Source organism: Centruroides sculpturatus, unplaced genomic scaffold (assembly GCF_000671375.1).
Source record: "Centruroides sculpturatus isolate CEXI.00-Female unplaced genomic scaffold, Cexi_2.0 scaffold1058, whole genome shotgun sequence".
Classification (NCBI taxonomy): domain Eukaryota; kingdom Metazoa; phylum Arthropoda; class Arachnida; order Scorpiones; family Buthidae; genus Centruroides; species Centruroides sculpturatus.
In genome coordinates, this window is record NW_019385289.1 from 67,815 (window position 1) to 89,567 (window position 21,753).

At 28.0% G+C, this 21,753-nt stretch overlaps 1 protein-coding gene across 1 annotated transcript in view; it reads left to right on the forward strand.

The window, feature by feature from the left end:
* Window positions 1-21,753, forward strand: part of LOC111637227 (voltage-dependent calcium channel subunit alpha-2/delta-3-like) — a 130,398-nt gene that overhangs the window by 46,205 nt on the left and 62,440 nt on the right. The window contains exons 16-19 of the mRNA XM_023382670.1: window positions 145-405; window positions 8,341-8,412; window positions 15,501-15,581; window positions 20,761-20,835. Of these exons, the coding sequence (XP_023238438.1) occupies window positions 145-405; window positions 8,341-8,412; window positions 15,501-15,581; window positions 20,761-20,835 (489 nt within the window). The remainder of the gene's footprint in view (window positions 1-144; window positions 406-8,340; window positions 8,413-15,500; window positions 15,582-20,760; window positions 20,836-21,753) is intronic.

Consider the following 21,753-nt stretch of genomic DNA (forward strand, 5'->3'; position numbering starts at 1 on the left):
TTTTTTTAAATATATATTTTTTCAATTAATATTTACAATTTTTTAATGGTGATTGGCAATTCACAATTAACATTTTGATCAGAAAAATTTGGCGTAATGACCGTCTTAATAGAAGAACTGTTATAATAGGTGATTTGATCATAGGGCAATATTCTTTCTGATTGGATGTGGAAAAATAAGCAACATGATAAACTTAGAGAAAATTATGTGAAACATTTGAAGACAGAAGTTGATGACGACGATGACGAAGTTGAAGTTTATGTTTCTGAAGAGAATGGCATTGATACAGTTGAAACAGAAGAGCAGTTAACTCAAGATGGTGATGTTAATAATGACAACAACGATGACAACGATGATGATGATGATGATGATGATGATGATGATGATGATGATGATGATGAAAATGTTAGTATCATTAACAAAATGGTTTTATTTATATGAAAAACTCATTTGAGCATGTAGTCAATCTTTCATTCCTATGGAATCTTGTTCAATATATGACTACTGATTTTTGATGCATCATATCACCAATCACCATAATAATTAATTTGTTTTATTTAAAGTTTTTGTTTGATGATTTGACATTTTCTATGTGCTTTGTTGAAATTAATCTGAAGTTTTTTGTTTTGCATGATATTTGTTCTATTTTTTACCAAAATTATCCATTCTGAATACTGTACTAGCCATTCCCATTACATCATTTTGATATTTATTCATTGAAAGAATGTCTTCTGATCCTCTCCATTGTATACTCTTTTATAAATAATGAGGTTTTTAAGAGTTAAGACATAATATTGTATATGCATATAAAAATTTGTTGCTACTTCTTGAATATTGAATGTTTTATTGCTTGAATTAAAAGAATGCATGAAATTTGCAATTGACAGTTTTTCCTTTTCTTTCCCTTTTCCTTTTACCTAACCAATTTTATCCCTTGTATTTTATTTTTTTCTTTTCCTTCTTCCCCTAATTGTTTCCTTTAATGCTACAAACAAGAGTGGAGTTTATAAAAAAGGCACATCTAAGGTGAGAATTATTTATATTGTAGTACATAATATTTATATAGAAATAATTATATATAGAATATTTAGAATAATTATAGTAAACTGAATTTTATTAAAACTTCCTAACAATAAATAATAATAAATCATTTTAATAATAATTTAATATGTTCATTTCATCTTTAAACTAATCATATTACACATGAATTATTGATAGAATATTTATTAGCATTTAAATAAGAGTTATAAGCTAAAAGTTATAAATATCACTTACAAAACCAAAAAACACAGCACATAGAACAAAGCATCCTCAAAGTTTTGCTTTTGTAAGTGATATTTATAATTTACATCAGTATATAGTGTGTTTATTACTAAGTTAAAAGTTTATAAATTTGTAACTTATTTGTTTTTTTTCCAATTACAAGCCAAGCATTTGAGAATGTTTGTTGGTATTTTAAAATTTAGACACTTCTGTAAAAAATGTATAGAATTTTCTATATATTTATGTTCTCATTTGGATAATTTTCTTTTGTTAGTTTCTCCAATAAAGCAGTTTTTAATGTAAATGAAATATTTAAATTATATATTTGTTTTATATATATCACAAATTAAAAAAAAAATACAAGATAGATTTGAAAATTAGTTGAATTCTGAACTCAATATTTTGTAATTTATGTAATAAAATAATCAAAATAAAAACAAATGTAAGACATTAAATACATCGCTTATAAAAATATAATTTTTAAATCAGACTCAACAATTTCAAAAAAATATTTTTAAAAATTATTGAATAATTAAAAAAGTTGTATATGTACAAAAATCTTCAAGTAGTAATGAAATAATATGATAATTCATAATAATTCTGTTCATAAAATCAAACTGCTTTGCCTGAGTCTGCATATGCACACAAATTAAGGTAACTGGTTTTTCTAGATTTTAAATGATTGAATTGTAATAAGCACAAATTTAATAATTCATATTTATTCAATCATTCAAAAAACATTATTTTCTAATACATTTCAAAAATTTTCAATCTGCTGATAACCTTTTCTTACACTTTTACCAGACATGGGTCTGCATAAAGGTACTAGCAAATGTGGATGCAAGCCAAGATCTTTGCTTGTATCAAGACCAGAATAATAAATAATACATAAAATTTGTATATATTTAACTTATTATTTATTAATTATTGTTACACCAGGCAACCATTATATTTTTATTCTGTTTAAAATCTTCTAGGTTGGGGTCCAATTTCATTTTAAGAATTTAAGAGAGAGTTAAATAAACAGATTTAATACATAAGAAACAATCTAAATATTAGAACAATAAATCTTAAAAATCATTGTTAATATTGATTTTTAAAGTTCAAACATAATAAAGGAAATTAAAAATTTACAAAATTTGTGACTAATAAATAAGTAAAATATAGAAGTTAAATCTAAATTAGTTCCATTTTTATTATTAGTATTAAAGCTAGATTCACATACAAACTGCCATTTTGTCCCATTTTCGTGACTGTTCAACCAGTTTATTAGGAGTTCAAAATATTTCTTTTGTCAAACTTCTGTTCATTCAACCAATCAACTTTTCACAACCAGTGTTCAAGATTTTTTCAACCAATTACGTTCTAACTCAATTTGCATTATGTAGTACAAAGCAACAACATTTCACTTTGATTATTATTCATTTCATCTATTTATATAACAGTGTGAACCTAGATTTATGTAATATGCACAGAAATTATTTAACCGTAAATGATTTTTCATTTAAATTATTAAAATTTATAATTATTTATTATAAATAATAATTTGTAATAATTTTTTTGTTAATTATTAAGTATTTTACTTTTTTGCAATTGTTTTTTATATATTAGATTGTAATTTAAATATGTTTGAGGATGATAAGATACAATACTTTATATTAAAAGAACAAGAAAAGAAAGGCAATTAAATAAACCATTATACAAACATTAGAGACTTTTCATCAATAAAATATTATAAATTATCTTAAGAGTTAGTTAGATTTACAAAATAAATGAAGTGTAATAAACTCATTATATTGATTTAAAATACTTTTAACAGTTTCATTATTTATTATACTGCAGTTGAATTATTCTTTAAATAAATTTAGAGTAAACTTCAAAGTTAATAAGTACAGATAATTAATTAAAAGTGATTATATTTAGAAACTAAACATCTGTTTTTTAGAAAATATTTCAATAGTTTTAAAGTTTACTTTTAAAGTAAGTTGTATTTTTCTCTATGAGTTATGGATATTTTGAAAAAGTTATTTGTTTCATTAAAAAAATTACATTAAATTTAAAATACATTGGATATTTAAATAAATTTTAGATTATTTTTTATAAACTATACTAAATGATTTAATCGTATCACATATTCAGCAATATCGGTATATGTTTAACACTGTTTGTTATCTGTTTTTATTTTTGACATTAAATTTATGATTTTTATTTTTCACTTTATTTAGAAAACTTATTAACTTTTATTTTGTTCATTTACTTAGTAAACATTAAAAAATTAAAATGTTCTTAGTTATTAGAACTTAAACATTCTTAACTATGAAATTATTGAAAAAATTATATTTATTTATCTTAAAAATCTGTCAGAATTATAAACTTCAGATTTTAAGATATCTGCTAATTATAAATTGGGTTTATCAGGCCTGGCCAACTTATTGGAATTCATGGTATTCACTTATAGTGTTCTGGGTCTGTGCTACCATATGGCAGATTTTTATAAATTTACACAAAATTTTCAATCATATTATTTTTTAAATATTTTATTTATTTTTATTTATATTATATGGCACAAGTTGAATATTTATTGATGGAGCAAGGTATGGAACTTGTAATTGGTATGGCATTTCAAAACAAATTTTTTTTCATTTTATGTAATGGGATAAGGGGAATCAAATGCATGTCTTGCCCCAGGCAACATAAACTATAGCATTGACTTGGTGTGAGTCATGAAAATAGCTATCACCCCACTTCAAAACTACTGATGATCTATCACCATATTTTCATTCTTTTGTAAAAGCTTGCTATATTAGCTGTTGTTATAAAATGTAATTATGTTTTGCAGCATAATTCTTAGAAAATATAATTATGCTGCAAAACATAATTATATTTATCGATTTCCCTATACAGGTATACCTCGAGTTACGTCGTTCTAGATTATACGTCGTTTGTCAAAAAATATATGGAAAAATAAAAATCAAGTTTAAGTCATTTTATTCAACTTTACATCTGCCCACCACAAATATTGAAGTTGTAATATCACTATAAAAGCGTTAAAGCACATAAAATCATATTAAAATATGTACATTTACAGTAAATGTTAATATAATCATAAATCCTAGAGAACGAAACATAAAAACATCTGTGTTTCTGTGTTGTTGTCTTATTTAGCAGTCTTTAAGTGCTCAATATTGGTGTTTTCCATGGAGCTCCAATATTTACCATTTGATGTCATTGTCAGCGCCACTTGATATTGGTAAATTTAATATAAATTAGTTTATTTTCTAGTGTTGCAACATAATTTTAATAACTGTATTTATTATTTAACCTTACAAAATCATCTTATTTTATAATGTCTTAGAGCAAACCACATTCACAAATAAAGAGTCCACGATGTACTGTAAACATCGCCAAGTTGTAAACATGTACATTTACAAGTATGTGCTGTACATACATGAATTCGTAAATTTAGATTACTATTTTTGTACTATATTAAAAACTAAAATTTATTTGTTTGTAAGCTTAAAATAGATTCTTATGAACCATATATTATTAAAAATGCATTTATAAATAAAATACAGAACTGGGAATGGTTATTTGTGGTTTAGCCTAGTGACAAGTAAATTCAGAGACAAGTAATTTTGACTTACGTCGTTTTTCGACTTAAGTCGCCTCTCCTGGAACCAGTTACCGATGTAAGGTGAGGTATACCTGTAATGATATTTTATGTTATCAGTTTTTGGTAAAGATAATAAAGCATTTTAAATTAAATAGTCACTGTACTCATTAGTGGATCCAGATGAATCCAAAGGAGCTGTTTCAAAAATTAACAATATTTGAATAATTATAAGTATCTTTTACTAACAGATGCAAGATGATTGTATTGTAGATAGTCTATTAAACATCTTTGCCATTATAAATGTTTTTAAAATCAATATTTTGAAGTTCAAACAAAGTTTTTTTTTTGTCAGTGGGAGACTTAAGCTCCTAGCTAATTTCCATGGATCTGCTCCTGATTGTATTGTAATCAAATATGTTATTCACATGTTATCCCATGTAGAAAAGTGCTAACAATCTAATGCAGTAGTTAAAAAATCCTTTATGAAAAATATGAAATTAAATTAATATCATGAAGTTACAAATTACAAATATTATCCACAAGTGATCACAAAATTCTAAGAAAGAAAAAACTCGACTTCATGTAACATCTTCAGTTTTAGGTTTGATATCTCAAAAATGTTAGATTATGAGTCAGACACGAGAATTGAGGACTATTGTTTAAAACTTCTTTTCACATCAAAGTGAGAGAGATATTCATGAAGAAACAGATACATATTAAAATTATTAAATGATGTAACAAAAACCCCATTAATTTATTTGATATTTTTAAAATGTGGTCCTCTAGATCAATGTTTTTCAACCATTGGTCCATAAAAAAATTTCACTAGTCCACAGAAAATATTTCTCTGTCGACTGGCGAAGTTTTTTTGCACCAGCAATCATCTGTAGTGATGCTGGTGCAGTTGATTACAGCTGACATTTAAATAGTAATCTAGAGTTACTGTATGAACTTTGTTGTGTACTGTACAGTAATTCCAGATAAACATATATAAGCATAATTCATAGTCATATATGATTATTAGTCCAAGTAAAATTATTCATAATTTTACCAGTGTGAATGAGAAAAGGTTAAAAAACACTGCTCTAGATCCTTACTTCAGATTCCTTACTGCATACATATCCATTATATAAATTACCAGTTTAAATATAGTATGTGAGAATGTGGCTCTCATATTTCTCATTGCCAATAATATATGGCTTCTATCATGACAAGTTTTGGTTAGCACTGATATACAGGGTGTTTCTAAACGAAGGTACAGTTTTAAAAATTAATAATAAATCTATTTATTACCTTATATGGGCAAACCTTACAGCAAAAGCAGCAGTAACTGTCCAAGTTTTTTATGCATTAATCACAATTCTTCAATATGTGCACCCATGATCACACAACACACATCTACACAGTAATCAAATTCTTCCCATATGCGGTATAACATGTCCTCCATGATGGTTTGCAGTGCATGCTTTATCTGATCACACAGTTTCTCAAGGGACACGAAAATTGACGATACATAAACTCGGTCTTTAACAAACCCCACCCAAAAAAATCGCAGTGTGTTAAATCTGGTGAACAGCGTGGCCAGGGGAGCAGGTTTTTGTCTGCTGTTGCACCATGTCCAATCCAGCATTGGTGAAGAACGCGATTAAGAAGCGAAGCGAAGAGCGGATAGCACATAAAAAACTTGGACAGTTGCCACTGCTTATGCTGTAAAGTTTGCCCATATAAGTTAATAAATAGATTTATTATTATGATATAATGGTACTTATCAATGAAAATAATATGGTACTTCTCAATGAAAATGATATAATGGTACTTCTCAATGAAACAAGATTAATACATACTGGTAGGAATTGGACGTATCTGAAACATCTAGAGATTCTCGAAACATACAAAGCTAATTTTTGAAACATGGTCATAAATTACAGATGCAGATACATTCTCCAAAGCATAGAGATCTATTTTTGAAGTAAGACTATAAATTTAATCTTATTATTTAAAAAAATTATCATTTTTAACGTCAGCATGTTTCAACCAATGAAATGATTGCTCTATGCGTTTTTAAAGTAATGTTTGAATTTTTACATTGATGCTCAACTGGCTTTAACCAGATGATGACAATTTAAAAATTGCCGAAAACATTTGTTTTTCATTAGTTTTAGTAAGTATAATTTGTGCTAGATATTTCTGGTATATTTATGTGCATTGAACTTAATTAATTTAGTTTTATATAGTATTAATATATGAACAAGTTATAAGGTCTCCTCATTTTTTCTCAAAAAATAATCCAAAAAATACTTTTGATGAGACAAGGTAATGCAACTCAAGGGTGATCTATCAAGGAAATGTACTTCCTGGACATTGGAAACTGGCCTTTACCTAGATGTCAGATGTGTGAAGTAAACTCAGAAAACTTCACATAATCAATCTGTTAGTTAGACACAAACCTGAGACCAACTACCAATGTTCAACAGTTTTATCCACTTAGCCACTGATGGGCACACCCAAATATACTTTTATGATTGTTTTTTAAAATAGTTGTCGTTTACGTATAGCCTATAATGTAACAAGATGTACACAAAAGTTTATATCATTGTGTAATGTTAACGTGTCAATTACAATATTTTAAACAGCAATATTTAAGATGACAATGTTTATTTATACAGAATAAGAATAATAATTGTATCTCATTGGAAAAACTTCCAGAAAATTTACTAGACAAATTTATTAGAAATTGTTATAACTCATAAGTATGTCCAGAAGGCTATATGAATGTTATGACCTTATGGACACACTACCACTCAGAAATTCCATGTTGCTACAAATGTGAAGAAAATGGTAATTGCTGTTTTGCAGGATTGTGATGGAATAATTTTTACACACTGTGTTCGAGGGTACTACAATGACAGGTAGTTCATATGAAGTGATTCTGTAGTGAAACTTTGTTCTAGCATTTCAGAAACAATATCATTTAATTTCTCATCATATTTGATGTTATCAGGATACTAATCCATGCAATTATGCAGTAAAGAAAAACCAGATCATTCACATCTATATTTTCCTGATCTTACATCTTGTAACTTTTGGTTGTTTCCAACAATAAAGGATGATCTGTGGCAGTAACTTTTCTAACCAACAAATAGCTACTTTTGCCATGTATCGGTCAAACACACATTTCCAAAGAATAGATATTACTTCTAGAAGACTATATTGAAAAGTGATATAAATTTTATTTCAGTATCTTGTACATTTAATGAAGAGAAATAAATTTGGAAACTATAACTTGAACATTCTATATTTGTAGATGGTTCATAATTAAATAAATCATAAATTATTTAAATTAATATTATTTATAAATTAAAATATACAAAAATTTAAGTTGTTGTAGTGATAAAAACTCATAATGTAAAAATTAGTTTTAAAAATGTAATAAAAATGTCTGAAATTTAAAACCTCTTTTGTAGGATGAAGAGCCTCCTAAAGTTCAGTTGTTAACAACTGTAGCAACACCTGTTATAGATAAAAGGAATACTTCTGTGAGTATTTTCACAGATAAAATAAAAATATATTTAAAAGTTAACAGATTGTCATAAAAATATCTTTTTAGAATTTTTAAAATTAATAATTGATTTATTCTTGTTATAATTGTAAGTATGGTACATATGTATTGTATCATTAACCTTGTATTGATTCACATCAAACTTGTATTTTTATTCAAGTTTAAAGAATCCAGTATCACTTTTATTGCATAACATTTTAATTTAACAAAATCTGTGAATTTTAATCAACTGAACTGGGTTATTTTCAAATTATAAATAAAATGATTAAGCCAATACATTTGGTCTAAAAGTAGGCAGTTATGCTGCATCTTGGATTGATAATAATAATTAAAAATTTAATTTAATTAATCAAATAATTTAGAACATTTTAAAAGATTGATTCAGAGCTGGATACAAACCTGCAACTCTTTTTCACTATCAAACTACCAAAGTATTGTAGATACAAAATAGTATTTTGTATCTACAATACTTTGTCTGTGTGCCTACATTTCAATGGTAAGATTGGAGTCAAACAGTGGTCCAAATCATAAAATTTAACATTTTATTTTAACCAAGTACTGTACCTGATATTTACAAGAGGAACAGGGCGAATAGACAATTTTACTGAATAGGGAGTGATGTTTATACAAATGTTCAGCAGATAGCATGCATCTCCTTGTTTATATCAAACTTTAGGTCAGAGGTCAATATCCATGATGCCCTTTGTACTATAGGTTTCAGTTGATCTGTGAATTTACTGTACAGCTTATCTTTATGACAATTAAAAGTTAAAATTAAAATAAGTAAAACTTTATTAAATTGTTATTCTGTACAGAGGAACAAAAGATCAATTATTGGAAATAATTGAATGAGAATATATATCAATAATTTTTATTTTAGCACAGATATTGAAAAAAATAATTTGAGAAATAACTTTAAAAACATATTCTTAATATTTTGTAGTGAAAACTTTAGCTTGAACAACACTTTAAAAACTTTTTCAGCAACTCTATAATTTATTTAAAGAAACGTCTTTTATCATTTTCTAAGTTATAATCTTTGAAAAGGGTTGAAAACATTTGTTTAAATAAATTATAGCGTTGCTGAAAAGGTATTTAAAGTGTTCATGCTAAATTAGTTTTAGCTCACAAAGAGAGGGCCAGATGTTTGGGTCTTTTGACTTGAATGAAACTTGGTGAGCATGTAGCCCTAAACACAAACAGCTTTTTATTCAAATAATAGGACCCACTTCTCAAGCATTTCTGAACAACTGGACTCTGAAAATTGAGTGTTTGGAAGTTTATGAAAGTCTTTGGAAGTTTTGGAAGTTTTTGAAAGTCTTTGGAAGTTTTACTTCTTGTAATGGTGATAGCCAAGTGGATAAGATGCTAGCCAATGAAGCTACAGTATGTAGGTTTGAACTTTTGCAATTTCAGTTTTTTTATGTGTAAAATAATTAATTTTTAGATATGGTGATATTTGTTATATTTGACATGAGCACATGAGGAAATAGTTCATAACATTAACAATTAAAAACACGCTGCGACTATATACCCTATTTTTATCAACCATGTCTCTTTTGTCTATCTGTGGTAACATCTGAAGCTTATTTGCTTGTAGGGACATAGTATGTAACCATGTATGAAAATATCTGAAAATAAATATGAAGAAATAAAAATTTTTTTTCACTAAATACAAGAGTTAAATCTATAGAGACTTCAGTTTTGCTAAACAGGAAATGATGTCATGTATTTTTGTTTTATAAGCTTTAAATATGAGGAATAATAATAGTAATAATAATGCTAATGATATGGTAAAATAATAAAATAATTATGTTACATATTAATATATTAAAAAAAACTGAAATTGCAAAGGTTTGAACCTACATCATTTACCTCCAGTGCCTAGTGTTTTATCCACTTAGCTATTGCTGTTATAAGAAGTGAAACTTTCAAAGACTCGTAAGCTAAACACTCAATTTTCAGAGGCCCATTTTTCACAAATGCTTGAGAAGTGAGTCCTATTATTTCAATAAGGAGCTGTTTAGCTCCTTGTTGAAATAATAGGACCCATAGGGCTACATGCTCAGCAAGTTTTGTTTGAATTGGAAACCCAAATGTCTGGATCTGTCCTTGTTAGATTGAAGTGTTTTTAGTGAAAACTTTATCTTGAAATACAACTTGACATTTCTTTTTTAAAATGGATCAGTTTAATTAAATTAAAATATAGTATTTCTCTATAAAACTCCTTTTGAAATTCCTGAAAATTTTGTCTAATCAAAAAATAATTGGGCTGCAATTTTCAAAAATTGTACATCTGTAAATTCCCATTGGTGTCTGTTTTTTTTTTAATCTTAAGAATGGAGTTAGATTAATGAAAGGTTCATGCTAAATTATGAGCAAGACCAGATATTAATGAAAGGTTCATGCTAAATTATGAGCAAGACCAGATATTAATGAAAGGTTCATGCTAAATTATGAGCAAGACCAGATATGGAAAGCTTAGGGACAGGAGGTCCTGATTAACTATAAATGAACTACTGGTTTTCACTGGAAGTTGTTATTTCAGTTCAAAAATTTTTTCCTGAATAGAGTTAGATAGATGACTGGTATGACTATTGTTGACAGGAAAGGTGTGATGTACTGTACAGGGGTAAGACACTATTAAAATTGAGAACATTGTAGCCCAGCATTGTGACATGTCACAATAAATAATTGTTTGTTTAAAATTATTAAGTAAATTGAAAATTTTTAGGTGAAATATAAATAATAAGTGAAATAATGTTTATAGAAAACTTTAAAATTATTTTAAAAATCTANTATATATATACTTACTGCTGCATCAACATTGGCTGGGGATTCATCATTGGGATCTGCAAGCATGGATATGACTGAAATCAAAATAGTTTCAACTGTATGGACAGGTAACCAACGTTCAGATGCTTTCTCATAGCCAAACTTATCATCTCCAGGTTCATGTAATATAGATATGCACACATCACCTGTTTTATCAACTGTGAATTAAAAAAAAAAACATAAATGAATAAATACATCATTAAGCTATTTTATTTTGAAAATTGTACACTAAATTATTGTAAAACTAAAAGCAATCATATTAGACAAAGTTATCTTATTACATAAAATTAATAAATTAAACACATTTTTAATTGTAATTACAGCATTATATCAATCAGATATTTAGACTAATAAAAGTATAGTTGATTCCCATTTATTCGGCTCAAATAGGACAGAGACCAATCCGAATAATCCAGAAAATTTGTTAATGACATAAATAAAAGTTTAGATGTACTGTACATTATATTTTATTTATTGCACATTATATGAAGCGTGCAATGCCATAGTGTTGTAAATGCTATTTTTCTCTAAATACGATTTATTGAAAAATTAAATTCTAAATGCAATATTTTCTGCCACAAAAGAATATTGTGGTGATATTGGCACTATAAGTGGATGTATTTTGAAGATGAATTTATGTAAAGATAAATTAAGGCGACAGAGTGCAAGTCACATGACTTTTGGTGCTTAAAACTTTAAAATTATTTTAAAAATCTAACTGCTTTTAATTAATTAAAATTAGCAAAGAAAAGACTTAGACAATGATTCAATAGACAATTATTTCATTAAATATTTTCGATAATCAGTTCCAGAACTGCAAAGTTGAAAAAATAATAAAATTTTACACTTGCAGAAAATTCTGGCACCAAGAACTTAGCATCTGAAGAACATTTAACAAAATAAATAATGTTTATTGAATCTTTGTCTAAAATTTATTTTTATCAATATGGGATCAAGTAGTTTATTAACTTTTCTGTCTACCATAATTATTTCAAAGAATTGTATAATTAAAGAGCTATTATACAGTAATACTTTTACTTTCAAGTTGTTAAATTAAGGAAATAAAATAATGCTTATCTTCTAATGTAGAATAAAATCCTTTTCTTTAATTAATAATTTCATTTAAATAAAAAATTAGATAGAAAATTTGCAATTTATTATTTATATTTTTTAGTTTATTCATTTTTTCAAAAAACTTTGATATCTTATTAAAATTCCACTGTTAATATAAAAAATAAAAGTTTGACTTTTTTTTTTTTGTGCAAGCGGACTAAAAAATTTTTGGCCGCCAAGCTAATATGATAAAAAAAATTTATCTTCAGGTGTTACTAATTACTTTATCTTCTTAAACAAAGTTTTTATAAACTATATTTATTAATTCCATGTTCTCATTAATTTTAAACTTAATTTCTTTAGGGCTAATTGTAGTCAGAATACAATAAACTATTAACATAAATTTGTAAATAAGGAAAAAGAATAAGTAGAATGTCAACATGTTTAAATATCTCCAATAAAAATATTTTTACAGAACATAAACATAAATAAATATAATTTTTGAATACACATGAAATCTTAAATGGTAAAATTAAATAATCAATATAACACAATTATTAAAAATATAAAAGTTGAAAAATTAAATGTGAAATCCTTAATAACATTACACTGATATTTAAGATATATGAATTTTGTAGAATAAGATGATAAAATTTTATTATATTAAGCATTAATGTCAATTTTAATGTACATTAACAGTAGCATAACCAGAAGCTTGGGATCCCCTTACCCTTTGTAAATAAATCAATGAAGAAGAAACTTAGATAAGTACAGGAAAAAGATTTGAATGTGATAAATTTACTTATGCACATATTTAAACAATATCTTAGTTTACTCTTCTTCTACAGTTCTAGTGGCTATGTTTACAGTAGTACAACAGTGAATGTAGGTTTGCACATTCTAATTAGGATCCCCCTAATATCAATTATAACTTAGTTATGCTACTGCACATTATTGTTCTCTAAAAATTGAGTAAGAAAGTATAACCATGTTATAAGATTTTATTTAGAATTCATATATCATTAACAATCAGATATTATTCTAATTGGAGATAGTTTCTTAATTAAGTTTGTGTAGAATCACATATAATATCTCCAATATTCATAATGTTGAAATTTATCTTAATGTATTATTGATATGTATGATGCTGAAATGGAGACGATGAAATACTATATCAGAATATAAAATTGCATAAATGTCTAATTGCTCATGCATGTTTAATTTACTTCAATTACATAATACAAAAGTCTTTTTTATTAATATTTTGATTTAATATATTCATGTTATTAAAGGATGTAATAGATAAAAAGTAACACCTCCAGAATAATATAGAAATATTATAAAAATTTTATTTTTTGCTTTGAAAATGTTGTAAATATTTATTATATTTATTTTTGCATTCTGTAAATTATTTCTTGTATTAAAGATATTACATGTGATGCTATTCTATTATTCTTTCCTAAGATTTTCAAATTTATGTTTAAAGTTTATTTTAGTTACATTTAAGTTTGAAGAAATTAAGTTAAAAAAAACGAAATTAATAAATGTACAGTTTATCGTCTTAGAATTTTTATAAAGTATCAAATAATTACAGTAGAAGCTTGGTTTAGCAGACACTCTCAGGATCAAAGACTTTGTCCATTTAAGTCAGGTAATCATTAAAACTTGCTGAATATTTTACAATATCTGGTGTTTTTAAATAATAATACATGGTTTTGTTTTGTACAAATGTGTAATAAGAATAGAAGTCAAAAAATAACAAAACAATTGCTGAAATTAAGGGCCTATTTTTATCCAGTAATTATTCAATTGACACTTCTAGTGCCACATTGTGTTAAGTGCCATTTTGTACTAAATTCAATAATTAGAAATTAATGATTAATTAATTTAGAGAAATCTAAGTTAACTGAAAGAAATGACTTAGCATTGAGGCAACAAAAATTGCTAATTATTATCTTAAGTTTTCCAAGTAGGATATTTGCTAATTTTCCCATGACTCATTTGATTTATTCTACTTATGTTATTCTTTTCATTTTCACAATTCTGTTTTTGTAATGTTTCCCTTCTATTAAATAAGACAGGGTGTTGGTGTTACTCTATCAATGTTTGATATAAAGAATATCAGAGTATTATCTAAAATTAGAACTATAAAAATGTACAAAACAGATGACACTGAAAACAAGCATGGTAGAATATAGTAAAACCTGTAGAAAACTATAGAAAACCTATAGAAAAACTTTTACAATAAATAGTACCACTCAATCCTCAACAACTCAAACAAACACAACAGTGGAGCCAACTACGGTAGCAAAAACAACTGCTACTTCAAAATCTTATATTGTTTATCAGATTTTGCTTGCATGCCCTATCTATCACAAATACTTTATTGTTCAGTGATTTTAGTGCTGCACTGATTTTGCTCACTTCAACATTTTTACTGTATAAAATGGAAACCTGCATAAATGGAAAAGATTCTTTAGAATGGAGATTTTTTTCATATTAAATCTTTCTGTAAGTGAGAAACCTGTCTAATGCAGAAAAAGAAGAGGTTTTTGGGTACAAACAACATAATTTTCTACTTTACCCAGATTAAGTTACAATTCCACTTGTAGACAAATAAGTAAAATCACCTACAAGTATAATTGTCATTGTAGAGAACAAGAAGAATAGGAAATTTTTATCCTGTGTCTTCAGAAGGCAATGCTCTTTTTAATCAAGGTGATACATTACCTCGATTACATTAATTCAGATACGTTAATAATCTGTTACTATTCTGGAATCAGAAGTTTTATTTATTAGGTACAGATGTTTACTAAACCCAGTGTCCATTAAAACCAAATTTCATTGTAGAAATAGCCTGAAAGTATTTTTCTTCCTTATCTTTCTTATTTTTCATAGAGATAAGGTAACTTTCATTTTCTATAAACAGCAAAAAAGTAATAAAATTACACTTTTGCACATCTTGCATTTTTTTTGTCATTTATATAAATATATTCAATATTAAAATTTTAACATAGGTATATTATATTAGTTGAGTTTCATTCATATGTAATTTTATTGTATATGGAAATTTTTAGCAATAATAATATGATAAAATAATTTATAAATTATAAAATAATATTTTGCTATATACTAAACATACACTACTATATATAAATAATTTTTTTTTTTTTTAAGGCTCATTTGGCAGATTTATTAGGTGTAGCTGGTATAGATGTGCCTATAGAAGAATTTATGAAATTGACACCAGCATACAAGGTAATTTTTTATAAAGAAAATTTCAAGAGATAATTTTGAGAAATATTTTTATAAAACTAATTTTTTAGGAAAAAGGCTATAAATTATAAAATTATAAATTCAGAAATTTAAAAATTGCAATTATTATTTTATAATTACACTATTTGATAGAAAAAATTTTAAAATAATGCTTTATCTAAAGTTTTAATCCATTTTATTTTTATTATACTGTACATTATAAATACTATCATTGAATTCATATTAACAACTGCAATTGCTAATCATCAGCTTCACACTAATTGATTTGTTGGTATTTTATTTTATTAAACTATAGAATTACCAATTTTAAGATTAAAATTTGGTGTTATTATGATTATTGTTTATTGATAGGTCAAGAGAAGGTATTTATATATAGGATATGAATTTGGATATGAATTTTTCAATGGTTTAAATGGTTAAATGGTTTAAAGTTAGTCAAAGTATTTGAAATATTTCTAAAATCTATATTTGAATAGGTCTATAAATGAACTAATTCCAAATCTGTTGACAAATTTATTCATATCATCTTATATTTATTTCTACTGTGGCCGCCAGCGCCAGAGATCCTGAACACTGTCTGGCAACACTTGCCAAGATCACGAACTCTGTCTGGCAACACTTGCCAACAAGAGTGGCTGGCAACGTCTAAAAAGAAAAGGCGCGAAAGTTCGTTGGATTTTGTCCGGGTGTTGCCCGAGGATGTCTGTGACAGTTCTAACCTTTTCTAATAAAGTTCTTTTTTGTTACCGTTCGTGTTTGCCTGCTTAATGTTAGATCTAAACATCAGTAGGATTGAATGACAAACTACCATTTTTTTATCATTTGACATATTATTAAATGATATTGATTGGTATTTTTAGTAAGGCAATGTTCTTTGAAATGATGACTCAAACACTAAATACAGATGTGATTGATTAGTTTTAGGATTAAATTCTTCGTCAGAGAAATATCATAAGTCGTGTATCTAAGTAAAGCTGCAAACAAATTTTTCATAGCTATTGTAATAGTAATTGTTTACATTTACTATTGTTTTCTGAACAGCTTATCCAATTGTTCAGTTTGAGAAAGCAAAGCAGGCACTTTACTTTTGTGAGAATTTGGGGGTGACAGATTATTATTCTCAACCCTGTTTCCAATGTCAGGATGGTGAGCCCCACTCACTGTGTCATTGGATGGCTTTTGTTAGTTAACAGAAAGATCATTAAGATCTTCTGATTGTCTAGGATTCCTGACACCAGTTAGGATAATTATAATACGTGTCCTAACTTGTGAGTGTAGTAAACAAAGGTTGAGTAGGAAGGCTTTATCCCCAACCTGAGTGGCTAATTCGGGAATTAGTACAGAGGGTAATTCATAGTTCGAGTAGGGAGAGCCATAGATAAGTTGATACAGAATCTGATCTCCAAAGAAGGCAAGACTTAGGTGAGTTAACCAATAAAACAATTTAATAAGCTAAATAAAACAGTGGTTACATAAAAAGGGATTAAATACACTGGAGGGCAAAAATTAAGTTACAAGTAGTTTTTGCATCATAACTTTTGAAATAAAGCACCAAAACGTTTTGAAAATGTAGACATATATGCAAATTTACATGACGAATAAGAAAATAGCAAAATATTTTGTCAATACGCAAATTACATATGTTTAATTCAACCTTTAGTGGTTTGCTGGTTAGAACGCTTCTTTGACTTTGCTGTTTTTTGTAATCAAACTTTATTTAAACTGCTTTTTTTTAATTAAGGCATATTCATTATCATTCTAATGGCTTCTAGGCATTGTTTAGATGATTCTTTAAGATGGCGTGCTATTGGATGGATGGAAATGGGGCTTAGTCAAGCTGATGCAGCAAGGCACCTAAAAGTTTCAAGAATGGTGGTTTCACGGCTCTGGAAACAGTTTACAGTTAGAGGAGATATCTCCAGAATTCCTATGGAAGGACGTCCAAGAGTTACCACACCGCAAGATGACTGGTTTTTGAAAGTAACTGCCAAACACAATAGAGGACTAACACACAGGATGCTTGCTTCTGAGCTTGAATCAGTCACAGGAAAAAGAATTTCTGTCAGAACTGTATCCAAGAGGCTTGCTGCTGTTGGTCTTTATGCAAGACACCCAGTTGTGTGTATTCCATTGTCACTGTTCAACAAAAAAGCACACTTGAATTGGAGTTGTCAACATCAAGACTGGACAGAGCACAACTGGAGCAAAGTTCTCTTCACAGATGAATTCCGCTTTAGCCTACAGAGTGATTCTCAAAGATGATTTATCTGGAGAGAGGCTGGAACACAATATACGCCATAAGAGAAAAAGACAACTTCAGTGGAGGTGGTGTGATAGTCTGGGCAGGCATCTCTCTCACTGGGTGCACCAAGCTCCATGTCTTTGAAGGAGGTTCCTTAACAGGTCAAAGGTATCGCGATGAGATCCTCGAGCATTATATTCATACAATGGCTCACACAGAAGGCACAGATTTCTTATTAATGGACAATAATGCTCGTTCTCACAGAGTGAACTTGGTGACTCAGAATCTTCAAGACATTGGAATCCAAAGAATAGACTGGCCATCCAGGTCTCCAGATTTTAACCCGATAGAGCATACTTGGGATGCCTTTGAAAGATGGGTGGAAAGTTTCTGTCCCCCACCCAGAAACCTTGATGAGCTCAGGACTACTCTCCAAAGAGTATGGATTTTAGTTCCTAATGAATTGATAAATAACCTTGTAAAGAGTATGAGAAGCAGGTGTCTATCATGTATTGCTGTAAGGGGTGGTCACATGCCCTATTGAGTGAATAAATTTGTTATTTTAATAAAGTTTCTATTTTATTTTAAATTAAGAATAAAAAAAAACACTTGTAACTAACTTTTGCCCTCCAGTGTATATCGATTAAATACAATTCAACAAACTAGCTACTTATATCTAAGTTGACCAAGAGAGAGAGTTTACATAAATTGGTTCATAATACCATTAGTTGACTAATGTCTTCTGATCGATAGTATTGGTAGGGAGATTTCTCGGGAGAGACAGGAGATGACAATTGTGACAATGTTGACAGACGAATCTTGGGTCACCGAGCTTTGAGGGTGGGGTCCACCTTGAACCTCGAGTGCAAGCCCATTATATTATCATCATCAGGTGTGGGAATTTGATCAGGTGATTCTCTGTCACAGCTGCGCCCTGGTGAGCAATTATAAGAGTTTGTCACAGGATTTTGATGACTTGGGTGAAGGTTTGTTTCCATTTTGTTATTTGATTCTCACCACCACGTAATTGTTTAAGTGTTGTGATTCACACACACCCACAATCAGTCATTATTGTTTGTTACATAAATATTTCCACATGAAAAAAAGGGGGTCTCTAGACTCTCACATTTTTATCATTACCTCTAAGCATCTTAAGACTTCAAAGAATGAAATTAAAGAATAAGCTATTTTATCTGTCATCATCACTTGGTATCCCATTCTTATTATTAATTTATTGTGACTTATATTCATGTACAATGAATTTTTGGTGCAAGTATATTTTTTTCTAAATGAAACAGTAGACAATACCATCACAATTACACAAAATCACTACATTTAGCAGTTTAATTATATAGTCTTTCAATATAAAAAATCAACATATGAAAAATACAGTATGTTAGATTTATGTAATTGGTCAAGTGAAGATTATATAAAGTGTTATTAAAAGTAAATGTTACATCTGAAAAATAGATAAAATTTAAGTAAAAGATTTTCTGCTCATAAAGCACCAGAAGTCAAAGTAAGTAAAAGATTATGTAATGATGTAAGAGCTATAAATAGATTAATCATTGTTTATCATAGATTAATCAAGCATGTATAAATATAATTAATCAACAATTGCAAGAGCTAGTAGCTCTTGCAATTGTTGATTAATTATATTTATACATGCTAAAGCAGCGGTCCCCAACCTTTTTATCGCCACGGACCAGTCAATGTTTGATAATTTCACTGCAGCCGCTGAGGGGGATGTTGATTTTTTATATTTTAGATTGTTTTGATTTAATAATTTTTATTTAATTGTATTTAAACATGCCTTCAAAATAAAATACAGTTACACCAAAAAAATGAATATAAAGCAATTTAATATTTTAACTCACTAGAACGCTAAATCAATGAGAACCCTGAGCTTATTTGTTTGCAATGAGACGGTTCCATCTGGGAGTAATAGGAGACAATGACATCCGAAGTGTGTTACTTATGTCCAGTTTATTCCGTTGTTTTGTTTTGGTTGCTGTCACTGCAGAAAACCCCACTTTACACAGATAGGATGTCAGAAATGGCAATAGGGATTTAAGTGCTGTGGTGGCAATCTCAAGGTATTCCTCATGATTTTAATCCAGAACACCGGCAGAGTTGTTGTCTCGAACGTAGTTTTAAGGCCGCTGTCATTTGCAATCTCCAGCAGTTGATCTTCTTCTTGCACAGACATGCTAGATTCGCCTGGTTTGTTGACAAATGGGTCGCGGATCCATTCCTTACCAGTTTGTGGGTCTTTTGCGGTTGGGAAGTAGTGCTCAAACTCTTTTAAAAGCAAAGACATGGTATTGGTAAATGCATGCACAGTATTGGTGCAGTTTTAGGTGACGACTCTCAGCTCCCGTTTAACCACTCATCCATTAAAAGTTGTACAAACCCAAGAGAAATACACAACAGTAAATAAAATGGAAATAATTTAATGTTCCTTGGGCGGCCTGGTACCATTTGATCCACGGACCGGTACCGGTCCGCGGCCCGGGGGTTGGGGACCACTGTGCTTAAAGCATGTGGAAAACAGAATGGATTTGTCATAATATAATATAACCTTATGATCTTAGTGATAATACTGTCTTCACATTATTATGTTGTCAGTCAAATTAGGCTTATTTATTATATGGACATTGTGATATTATGTAATGATTTTAACAATGTTAGCATAATATTTTCATGATTTTTGCTAGGGTATAATGATTTTATGTAGATTCTATATATGAAACCTTGAAGTTAGTGAAATGTTTTTCATAAGCCACATTTTATCACTGTTGTTATATAATAAAATAATAAATTATGTTAAAATTTTTTAATACTTTTTGAATAGTTTTTTTAATTATAAAAAATTAACATAATTTATTTTATAATATTTTTTTATATACTTTTTTTTAGTTAGGTGTAAATGGATATTCATTTGCAATTACCAACAATGGTTACGTTTTATACCATCCTGATCTCCGTCCAAGGGTATGTTGTAATTACTTGTATTTTAATTCTTGTTAATAATTGTAACAAATTTATTATGTATTGTTAATTCATAATAAATTTATCAATAATACTTCATTTATTACTGTATATTGTAATTTGAACTTGGTTTCAATATAAATTTTTCATTTTGTTAATTGGATTTTCTTCTAAAGATAAACTGATAGTTTTTTATTTTTTAAATACCATGTTTTTTTACATAATCAAAATTTTAAATAATTTTAAAAATAAAGAAGAAATAATAGCCATTAATCGTTTCTCAGTCACTGTTACATCCCCTACGTCCATGCATGGTGATCACTTTTTTGGCTTTGATGTATGCCATAAATTCATAAGCCACTAATAACTATTAGGTTGTTTGAATTTCCGTCGGATGAATAATTATTTTTGTACAAATTAAAGACAAAGTCGCTCTAAAAATTATTTCAGATGATCACCATTTTTATTTAGTGTTCTAGAACAAATCATAGACAGCTGGACCTTCCTTTTTAGGCTACACAACTGCGACACTTAAAAACGTTCCTTAAAAACACAAGAAACCAATAAAGATTAAAAGAATTCTTCTTTAAAATTGGAATGGTAAATCTTACGACGTCTTGTTAGTTCATCCTTGTCCATTTGGATTTCTGGCTCCTTTTATCTACTGAGGATTAGCGCTGGCAAATGTAGATTATGCCAAGATATCCCTCTGGTGACGAATTTTAACGATATATTTGAATTTCAAAATGATATATTTGAATATATTAGATTGTTTTAAAGCAGACAACTTTTTAATTGGAAATAAAATTACTTGCTAATTTCATGCTTCTTTATTGAAATGAAGGAAAAAGCTTCTCTTGTAAACTCCAAGAAAAAACTAGCAATGAATTGTGTAACTTTCCTGGCTTTTATGAGATTTTA